At 46.6% G+C, this 11,739-nt stretch overlaps 2 protein-coding genes across 2 annotated transcripts; one reads left to right on the forward strand and one right to left on the reverse strand.

The window, feature by feature from the left end:
- Nucleotides 1–236: 236 nt before the first annotated feature.
- LOC120901196 lies at nt 237–4,636 on the forward strand. Its single transcript, XM_040308904.1, has 2 exons — nt 237–3,683; nt 4,190–4,636. Exons 1-2 carry the CDS (start codon nt 237–239, stop codon nt 4,634–4,636), a joined length of 3,894 nt encoding a protein of 1,297 aa, XP_040164838.1.
- Nucleotides 4,637–9,539: 4,903 nt separating this feature from the next.
- LOC120904344 (oxidative stress-induced growth inhibitor 2-like) lies at nt 9,540–11,083 on the reverse strand. The gene is made up of 2 exons (XM_040314262.1): nt 10,689–11,083; nt 9,540–10,608 (listed from the first exon to the last, which is right to left on the reverse strand). The coding sequence occupies exons 1-2, from the start codon at nt 11,066–11,068 to the stop codon at nt 9,540–9,542; spliced, it is 1,449 nt and encodes a 482-aa protein (XP_040170196.1). The 5' UTR covers nt 11,069–11,083.
- Between the last annotated feature and the right edge of the window lie 656 nt (nt 11,084–11,739).

Raw genomic sequence — 11,739 nt, forward strand, 5'->3', positions numbered from 1 at the left:
ACATTTTTGGTCCTTCGAACCGGATCGTGATATACGGAGAAGAAATAAGTTTCATTCTGCATCAAGAGTGGAATTCGGTATTCGTCGTCAAGTGTGCAAGTCATTCCGTGACAATTCCCGCCATCGCATATCGCCCCGCATCAAGGGCAACGGTCGGTTACACGCCATCATTTTGAATTTCGCGCCATCGCTTTGTTCGTTATTTTCGTGTGATATCGCAGTATTTTCTTTGTGCAATGGATAAGAAAATTAAAGCAGTGCAACTGAAAAAGAGGATCGCCCTGGAGAACATAAAATCGCTGGAACGGTTCCAGGCGAAATATTCGAGTGATGATGCCAAGCAGATTCCGGAGGTGTTAGAAGATCCGGCGAAACATAAGGAAGAGTTTTTCACCGCAGTTTCGAAACTGGAAGAGCTTGAAGATAAAGACGAAGCGGTCGAAGCCAGCATAATGGAACGGATCGACATTGAAGAACGCTGTCGCAAGCTAAAATCATTTCTACGGGAAAGACAGCCAAAGGAAGAAGGTTCGCTCAACGATACAACGGGCTTGGCTTCCTCAACGCTTGCATTCGGTCGACCCCACGCGCCAAATTTACGTTTGCCCAAAATCGAACTTCCAACATTTGACGGAGATCACACAAAATGGCTTTCTTTCCGAGATCGCTTCATCGCAATGATCGACGCTTCAGCCGAGCTTCCATCTATCGCGAAGCTACAATACTTACTGTCATCGTTGAAGGGGGACGCGGCGGTACCCTTCGAGCATACACCTTTAACGGCGGACAACTATTCGGTTACCTGGGCGGCGCTTCTTAAACGGTACGACTATTCTCGTCTTTTGATTCGCGAATACTATCGCAAATTGCACTACCTTCCGGGAGTGCAATTGGTGTGCGTTGACAAGCTCACGCACCTGGTGGATGAATTCACCCGCTTCGTCAACGGGTTGAAAAAGCTGAACGAACCGGTTGACTCGTGGGACACACCCCTCTCAAACATGCTGCTGATGAAGTTGGATCGAGAGACATTGTTGGCTTGGGAGAAACATTCCGTGCACTTCACGACGGACAAATATAAGGATGTGATCGACTTCGTGCAAGATCGTATCCAAATCTTGAAATCGACCAACAACTTCGTGAAGGATCAAGCAGCTAGTGGTATCAAGGTGGCCGGTCTCATTCGTCAACCAGGGCAACGGAGATTCATCGCGAATGCAGCTACATCTCGCTCGGCTCCTGCTGCATCGACTGCGCACACCCAACAGCCAAAGTGTCCATTGGAGTGTTCCGAAGACCACACACTGCGCAACTGTCCAGTGTTCATCGCCAAGGAGGTCCAACAGCGACGGGACGTCGTCGCATCGAAGCGGCTGTGCTGGAACTGTTTGAGCAGCAATCATCAGGTTAGAGCGTGCAAGTCGAATTATTCGTGTCGCACGTGTCGTGAGCGTCATCACACACTTCTACATCATTCACCACCCTATGCTCCACCCGCAACGGTAACATTGTCAGCTCAGTCGAATGAAGACAATGTGTTTCTGGCGACGGCAAACATCCAGATCAAGGATGACTACGGGAACACCCATGAAGCAAGGGCGTTGTTGGATTCGGGATCCATGTCGAATTTCATCGCTGAGGAGTTCGCACGGAAACTGCTGACGAGTCGCAAAAGGGTCAACGTCGCTGTATCGGGCATCGGCAATGCAGTACAGCAGATCAAGGGTTCCATCGTCGCTACCGTTCAGTCCAAGACACAACCCTTCGCAACGGAGATGACTTTCTTGGTTCTGGACACGCCATCCGCAAACATCCCTACATCACCAACGGATGTCTCTTCATGGAAAATGCCGGACGTGGCATTGGCGGACAGCACCTTTAACAGTCCGGGGCAAATCGACATCGTCATCGGAGGCGATACGTTCTGGGAGCTCCACACCGGTCGCAAGTGCTCTATCGGTAGAGGCAAACCGTGGCTGGTCGAAACCCACTTTGGTTGGGTTGTCACCGGCAACACTCATCATTCGTCAGTCGGTCCGCGGCTGTGCCATCTATCTGCATACGACACCCCACTGGAGGAGACCATGCAGCGGTTCTGGGAGAGTGAAACCATAGCCGAGGATCCTGTGCTATCGGTTGAGGAGAATGCTTGCGAGAAGCATTTCGCAGCAACAACTGTTCGCAACTCAAGTGGAAGGTATGTCGTTAGTTTGCCATTTAACTCCAACCCTAATATCGTTTTAGGAGAGTCGAAGGAAATAGCCGATCGCAGACTGCGTTCTATCGAACGGCGGTTGAACACCAATGCTAAAATGAAAGAAGAGTATGTGAAATTTATGAAAGAATATGAGCATTTGGGGCATATGAAGCGGCTTACCAGTCCTGCAAACGATTCGGTAGAGCATTACTACCTCCCACATCACGCTGTCGTTAAAGAGTCAAGCACAACCACGAAGGTGCGTGTCGTGTTCGATGCATCCTGTAAGACTTCGAGTGGTTACTCATTGAACGATAAACTCTTAGTGGGACCAGTCGTTCAAGAAGATCTTTTATCGATTATCCTTCGGTTTCGTTCTCGTGCCATTGCTCTCACTGCAGACGTAGAGAAGATGTATCGGCAAATTTTACATAGCCCTCATGACCGTAACTATCTACGCATCCGGTACAGAGAACATCCTGCAGATCCTATATCGACCTTTGAGCTACAGACGGTTACGTACGGCACAGCCTCTGCTCCATTTTTGGCAACCAGGACCCTCAAACAGATTGCTCTTGACCACAAGGAAGAGTATCCTTTGGCAATGAACGCGGTCATGAACGATTTTTACGTAGATGATTTGCTAACGGGTACCGATGATTTGTCCGAAGCAATCGTTATACAAAGGCAAATCTCAGACATGCTAAATTCAGCTGGTTTCACGCTGAAGAAATGGGCATCGAACCGCTCCGAAGCATTGAAGAACGTTCCTTCAGAAGATGTGGCGGTACAACTCTCGCACGAGTGGAAGAGCTCGAAACAAGTATCCACACTAGGCATCGTTTGGGAACCGGCAACTGATACACTACGGTTTCGTATTGAGATACCACCTACAATACCCAGCATGACGAAAAGGTTAATTTTGTCATATATCGCCAAGATATTTGATCCCCTCGGGCTACTGGGCCCAACGATCATCATCGCAAAGATGTTCATGCAGCAACTATGGGCTCTCAAGATTCATGGAAAGGCATATGACTGGGACAGCGAGCTACCATCGCACTTACAGCATGAATGGTCGAAATTTCACTCTACATTATCTTCACTACGCAATTTGACAGTCCCACGGTACATATCGCAATGCACGGCAACAAGTCTGCAAATTCATATCTTTCAAACAATTCAAAGAGTTGTTGCACATTGTTTGCGCTTTATACAAAACGCAAAGCGCCGCGTAGGAAACAAGGTCCATGCTAAGGATATCCCACCGCTCACTGTAGACGAACTCAAGGCGGCAGAACTCAAGTTGTGTTATCTTTCGCAACAAGACACCTTTTCCGAGGAGATACAACACCTGCAGAAGGGCAAAGAGATTCCGAAGAACTCCAAACTGAAATGGATTTCCCCTTTCATAGATACGCAAGGTATTCTGCGCATTGGTGGCCGGCTCAGTAACGCACATCTGTCGGAATCAGAAAAACACCCGGTAATATTATCATCGAAACATCCACTGTCCGCACTACTAGCTGTTTCGATACACTTGAGTAAGCTGCATGCTGCACCACAACTGCTTTTAACAACACTACGCCAAAGCTTTTGGATAATTGGCGGTCGCAATTTATGCAAGTCTGTGTACCACAGTTGCCACGCATGTTTTAAGGCCAAACCCACACTTATTAAGCAAAGTATCGCCGATTTGCCAACAAGTACACACGCCACCAAATAGACTCTATATAAAACAAACCATACGCATACATCGCCATATTTACATACATGAACGGTTGGCGATGCATTATATACTTCGGAACGTCGTTCATCCCACCAAGAGCACCACATTTTGGAGGTTTATGGGAGGCGGCGGTGAAGGCAGCTAAAAAGCATATAGTCAGAACAATAGGAACAACAAGCATCACACAGGAGAGCATGCTTACCCTACTTGCCCAGGTAGAGCAATGTTTGAATTCGCGACCAATTACACCTCTATCCGATGAGCCGTCGGACTTGGAACCATTGACACCGGGACACTTCCTCGTCGGTGGCAATCTGCAAGCGGTACCAATCATCGATTACACCGAGACACCGAGCAACTATTTGAGGGAATACCAGTTGGTACAAAAACATCTGCAAACCATTTGGGCTCGATGGTATCCGGAGTACCTGCAGCAGTTACAAGCTCGAGCCAAATATTGCAACGGGAAATCAGCGGTTCTGAAAGAAAATACACTGGTGATTATTAAGGAAGACAATGTACATCCTACCTCGTGGCCGATGGGGCGCATCGTTGCAGTACACCCTGGAAAGGACGATGTTGTTCGCGTCGTTACACTGCGCACTGCTTCAGGGAAGCAAATCGTCCGCGCAGCTAATCGTCTGGCAGTTTTGCCTAATCCGGACGTAATTAGCAACTTAGAGCAGAAGGAAACCACTGGCACTGAGTAACGCGCAGCTGCAAGCCACGCGACATTGTTTACATTTCGCACTCATGGCAGAACAAGATACACGCAACACACATTCACACATCTACACACACGAGCAGTATGATAGGAGATAAGCGTCAGGTTCAAGAGTCGAACTGTTTTTGAATTCTTTTTTGAACTCATTTTTGGATTTATATTTTGCATGAAATTTAAAGAAGTTCTTCTTTGGTGGCCGGGAATGTTGGAATTAGAATATTTATTTTCGAACATAAATTTGAATTGCATAAAACAAAGCGTTAGGAAACTAAGATTAGGTTATAAACTACTCGACGTTAGAAACTGCTCGATCTGCATGAACTATGAACTGCATGAATTATTATATACAAAAAAGGACAAACGAATATACAGTTGCAAACCGACCAGCGATAAAGGTGTACACTTTCCTATTCAAATTTCCTCCAAATATCACAGCCAGCCCCTTTTCGTGAATATATTTCACAATGTTTGTAACAACTCACTCATTCAAGCTATTACATGACCAGCTACGATGAAATGCAGCATGACCCATCAACCAAATGTGACCCATCTATTCTCCTGACCTTATTGGCCGTCACAAAATGCACTGATTTTTTCGTAAAATTTGATTTTTCGGACATTAAACCGCTTCTTTCGTTAGATTAACCGTCAAGAATGGCTGCTTGTAAACAGTTTGTCACACAATTGGTGTCAGAAAAATGGCCAAACTCCGATCAAATGAAGGAACGAGGCCTCCCACACATTTTGTAACCTTCAAAAATGGGTAGGATAGGTTATGCATAAGTTAAAGATACGATTTGCGCCTTCATGCTCCAATCATTTAACTCCCCCGCTTTTAGTGCCTCTCTGACCGCTTGAAGTGCAATTGAAACAACAGAAATGCATTATTTTAGAAGGAAGTCACCAGTAGATTGATAATTATACATTTAATTCACGTCTACGTAGTGTTTGTCCAGCGTAAATAATTAAAAAGCTAGATGGACGAATACTTTTAGCGCGCCCATCAAACGACTTTTTTTAGTTTTTTAAATAATTTAGTTGTTATTGCACTATTTTAATGCTCATTTTCAGCAAAACGTGTGTATTGATGGTCTCTTTATCAAACCTCATCATTACTTTTATCGCCCCATACGCATTGCGGCCATAATTCGCCTTTTTCTTTAAAATATTCAGCTAGACGAATACTTTTTGGACTGACTGTAGCTACAGTCAGTTAACTAGATCTGACTCAAAACATGATTGGATGAGATTGGATAGATATGAGATTTCATGTACAGTTAAGTTATTATGCATCCTGTCATTTAAATGATCGCAAAAAAACTTCTCTTTTGACATGAGTAGATTCCTTGTTGCATGATAGGGTTTGTCAGGGGTACTCTTAATATGGCGATACTTTTTTGACTCTTTGTTAGTCGCATCTCAAAATTACTTAAAGCACTGCCGCAAAATATCATTAAATTAATTATAAAAAATCTCGACTGAAGCAAAGTGAATGTCAGCGTCGCGTGCTCAACTGTGATGATCAGAGGTGAGACTCAAACAGTTGGTGTGGCCAATCACATGCTTGGTGACAATTGTTGTAGCATTCAACTGTTGGTCCCTCACTTGGTCATGACATTTTCTCTCTATGATAATCACGACATTCTTGGAACATTCTTGGCGAGTGGTTCCAAGCAACAAAATACTCATTTTGTTGCTTGGGACCACACGAACGCGCGGCTTATCTCCCATGACTGGTTGAACAAAATGTCACCAAGCGTGTGAAGGTCGCAACAACTGTTTTAGTCTCACTTGTGCTCATCATAGTAGAGCTCGTGACGCTGACAGGATTTCGTTTCAGTCAGGATTTTTGATACTGATTATTTCATTTGAGTACATGACGCTGTCATGGATTTTTTTTCAGTCAGAATTTTGTATGACATTGACAGTGACATTTTGCAGCACTGCGGACAACGACATCAGCAGCGAAATCTGAGTATATAATATGCGTGAAATCTTGCTTGCTCTTTGGGCTTCACTATCTATAGAAATCCACAAGACTTTATAATTTTACGATTTTTAGGAGCTCAAATTTAATGCCATTTGCTACCCAACACATCCATAGGCTCTAGTAAAGCTCTGAATTACAAAACTGGCCAATGGTAGACCGTACGTATGGCAGCAAACCACGGTACCTTACCATTCGGGTACCAAATGCCAAGCCGCATTAGAGCGGAATTCACCACATGTAGCCTCCTAATTGCCCAGAAGCATCTCTCATGCCTTTGTGAAATAATATCAAAACAAACAGGGTTTCGGATATTTAAATTATATTTAAGTGCAAAACCACCAACACCTGCTAATGATTATTTGAGTTTCTTTTTTTCTGTATAATATTTTCAACTTTCCATAAAAGAAGAGCAAAACGTAACAGCTTACGGTAAAGACGTAATGTTTTGATTCGCAACGTTTGATTCACGGGGTGTTTGTTGATTTGTTTTCCAACTGTTTTCCATAGTGTCGATTGCGCGTTGGTGAGTGCATGGCAAGCAGGGAGAATGTGTTATATTTTCTCACAAGTTCTATAAAATTCTCTCTACGATAAGAAAGGGTTATTAATGGCTAATAATAAAACAAAACACTCTCCATTCTCCAAACCTTCCAACCAACACATGCACACACACAAACACGATTGACGACGATGATATCGTGATGATAAAATTTAAGTAACAGTTTATATGTGCAACTTGTGGAACGATAGGTGCTTCGGTAGAGTAGATCAGTAAAAGTGTGTATGTTTGGGTGCATTGTAAATGTTGGCGTTTGGCTTTGAGTCTACCCTGTTTTGAATTGAATAAAAGACAATTTTAATTTCACTACTCTGACTGTAGATGTATGGAAACGAAGCGGTTGGATAATCAATGAAAAAGAAATACGACGGTGGAAAACGATTGGAAAGTACAACATATGCCGGGTTCGTTCGAGCGCATTACCACGGATCGCTTTCGATCGCGCCCGAACGTACTCGTGGACTAGTTCTAAAACGTACAAAGATCAGTCTCTAGGTTGTCGCCTCTTGCTACTAGGTTTGTTCATATAGGTTTTCTACTCGTTCTCCACTAACGGCTCTTACACCTCATCCCCCTGCAATCGGGTGTGCATTACCTAGGATGAACGTAATTACTTTAGAATTCGGTTACATTCGTAAGAAAACGGGTGTACAATATTCGCACAACGGGCAACCGCATTCAGCGGCACGGGAACGATACATGAGAGAGTTAAATTGAAGAGCGGTTGGTTGGTTGGTTGGTTGGAATTTTCTTACACATTATTTCCAACATTTGCATACATCCACATCTGCACAAAATGTTACACACGTTGGTAATTACAGGTTGGGTCCGTTTCCTACACTACCGAGGTACGTCGCCTGCAACGGTAGCAGGAAGTAAATGTATGTATATAGAACCGGGTATATGCTTACAACCCGCTTCCCTAATCTAACTGCCTGCCCTTGGGTTTCTGTCAAATCAACAGGAAAGTATGATGAGAGTCGTCTCTAGCAACTGCAATCGGATGGTTGGATGGGACTCGTACCAAGCGGCCAAGGCAGGTGGCTGGTGTTCGCTTGCTTCAAAATGGGATTTTACAACGATGGCAGTAGGACACTACGGACGAAATAAGGAGGCCCACCGCACTACACTCAACCGTGTTGAATGTAAAACAAAAGCATTTCGATCGCGTGTACCACCGATCCTGTCTCACTAGACCGGGTCGATGTGTAGTGTGTGCGAGCGTGGATTGCTTCCTGTGTTTTGATGAAAAATAAATTATCTCTAACGCAAAATGCTCTACATAAGTAAATCCGAAACTAAATCACAGACGGGCAATAAGTGTACTCCAAACCGCAGAGAAGCTTTGAAAGAGGCAAAGAAAAACTCTAGACCGAAGCTACCATTAAAGCGGAACACCGCGCAAGGCGGATATTGTGTCGGCCCTTCGGGCGGCTCTAACAGTTTCGCCGTTTCTCGTCCGGAGCCCGGAAGCTTAGTGCTATCCGTAGTAGAGTATTTGTGGGGCGTAGATTGCGCGCTGGGAATGTTTTTGGGGCATGCAAGGTGGATTTGTTGTGGGGTGTTTTCCCTCTTCCCGGGTGCGAAAACCAAGTGCGTATAGGTATGGATTGCAGGACATTGGGGGGGAGAAAAAACGTTAAGTTTAAAATAATATAAACAATTTATCTACGTGAAAACTAATCTCTTCGACTGCCTCTTCCCCTAGTCGGGTTTGCTGCACCCGAAACAAGCAACAATCTTCCTTTGATTGATACAAACAAATTGAACTACACTTGATGCCGTACCGTAAGACGGTGCAACAGAACCGCTCCGTTAAACATGAGTATTAGCATTACGCGCGATTAGAACTTCGGTCGGTTAGATTTAAAAAATGTATATATACACACACGATAAGCTACTAACAGCGGCAGCTTCAATTGACGTATTCGGTGAACTGATCATCCACGCCGTCCCAATCATCAATCAACGTGTTTAACGCTCCCTCACCCATCGTAACCAGTCGGGTCGTTATTCGTCCAACGAAAACCCTCATTCCCGTGTGGCAGAAGGTGACGCTGGTGCCGATATAACGATGATAATAACACAATTTATCGGTTAGCATTGTCTTCTTATTCGTTTTTGTGCTGGATCCACGTTCATCTCCCACGGCCACAATGGACGCATTTCGCCACGCACTGCAGACACTTTGCGGGAGCGAACCCATAACCCATAACGATCGAAAAACCCACTCGCGAGGGGCCCGATTCGATCAGCGGGAGTCAAAAAAAACACACACACAAATTGAATGAAACGCACGTCCAGTCGTCGGGGCCGGTTCTAGCAGATGCCCCGCGCTCATCAATCGTTTTCCGTGTGCTTGTGCAGGGCGGTGGTAATGCAGAGCGCACCGCCGGGTATGAAGCGCACAAAGTTGTCGCCCACCAGCGGTCCCATCGCGTACAGGCCGGGATGGGCCGTGCGCAGTACCGCGTTCGTGTACTTATCCACCTCGATTGGATTGTTTTTGCAGTCGATCGGTTTGGTCGGATCTTCGCCGAGGCCCAGCCCCGAGGCGGCGCTTAGATTGGACGCCCCTAGCTGATGCACATTTTGACCGCCGCCCGCACTGAGCGCCGGTGCGTTGTAGTGCTGCTGCTGCTGCTGCAGCTGCTTGTGATGTTGGTGGCGCGGTTTATCGGTGAGGTTGATGTGTTTGCATTTGGCACACATGTGCTTCAGCCAGTACAGCTTCCGGCCGAGGCAGGAGGTCAGCAGCTGCTCGGTAAACGTCCACATCGTGAGCGGCTGGACCGGGGGCCGCCCGAAGTCGTCCTCCATTTCCGAGTCGGGGCAGGCGTTGCCGTCCCCGCCCGCCGCCGGCTTCGTCAGCGTGGCGATGAAGCGAAGGTCGGGCCGGGACCCGATCAGTATCGCACAGTACGACACGTCCAGCACGCGCCGCTCGCCCGTCTTCAGGTGCTGGACGGTGACGCGGCCGGCCCCCGCCAGATCCACTAGCGTGTGCTCGGGCAGCGGGGTGTACAGGTCGTGCTTGCGGTTCGCGTCCTTCATCATCTTGTGCACCTCGTGGTACTCCGGGTACACGTTGCCCGGCAGCATCTTGTCAAGCCCGGCCGTCCGGTTGCGGTACACGTGCACCACCGGGATGCCGGACGAGCGGCAGATCGTGACGGCGTCGGCCGCACTCAGCCCCGCCCCCACGATCAGCACCGGCTTGAGCTGGGAGCGGCCCGGCTCGTCGTACTGCTCCAGCGCCCGCTCGAGATGGGGCAGCTCGTACTTCACCCACGGCATCTCCAGCCCCTCGCCCTTCACGCCGAGCCGGTTCGCCAGATCGGAGGCACCGTTTGCCAGGACGAGGTTTTGGCACACGATCGCGAACCGTTTGTTCGTCATTCGGTTGAATCTAACGGGTGGAGAGGGAAAGAAGCGAATGGGGTTTAGTACAGCAAGTTCACGCTCAGGCCCTTGCCCAACAGAACTCATCCCGCTACGATCCACCGGCCGTTGCGGAAACGCTCCGGCAGCACCGTCTCGCACTTCCCGTCCAGCGGCACCACCGTCGTCACGATCGTTTCGTTCATGAAGTACCGCTCCAGCCCCATCTCCGCGACGTAGCTCGCGTAGTACTGGGCGACGCGCGAAATCAGTGCGCGCGTTTCCACCTCCTTCGACACCTGCCGCTTGAGTGAAAGGTTGCGGCGCGGGGGGCAAAGCAGCTGGATGTTCACCTTGCCGGTTGCTGAGCTGTCCGGCGAACCGTGCAGCCTGGCCAAGGTCTTAGGAAGACAACAGGTCCATGCAAAGCCCGTTGCTAGGTTGTCATTTTCAGCTCGCTTTTGACAGTTTTGTAGTGAACTTGTCATCACTTAGTGCCGTTCCTGACTTAAGACGGGTTGTATTTGCACTTTTGTACAAACTCACTTTTATTTTGCCACTTTACTTATACTTAACAGCGTGGTTGGCTTCTACTGATTTGCGAACTTATTTTTGCGCGGCGGACTGGACTGCGTGATTTTAACTGATACAACAACTAACTCCGTTCTAGCTCCGCGCGAGCTTCCTTTTATACGAAATAATTACATTGCGCTTATGGGCATATTTAGCTTATCCGCTCCGTTATGCATGATTACAATTAATTATCCTGCTCTATCTCCTGCATTATGCGTACGTGACTTTTTGCGTACATTAGGTAGTATCGTCCTTCCATGTGTATTATCCTACTGCGCAATTGGATGAACTCTATTAAATTTTCCCTATTTAACTAGTTGGTTCGGATTAGAACATATTGCACTTTTATGTCAAATATTTGTGTGCATCTAATTACAGTAATTTATGTTCTGATAATGTTTAATCTAAAATTTTATACTTGTAAAAACTATTTCTTTTGAGTGTGTTGGTGAATACGATCACGCCACTTATCATGCTATTTCATTCTATCATTAGCTGTTTCATTCTAGCCTTAGTGCGGTTTGTGTCTAGGATGTAATGAAATTGCTGCAGATAATTATAGTGGATGTTATACTAATAATTGTGT

Source organism: Anopheles arabiensis, chromosome 3 (genome assembly GCF_016920715.1).
Source record: "Anopheles arabiensis isolate DONGOLA chromosome 3, AaraD3, whole genome shotgun sequence".
Taxonomy (NCBI): domain Eukaryota; kingdom Metazoa; phylum Arthropoda; class Insecta; order Diptera; family Culicidae; genus Anopheles; species Anopheles arabiensis.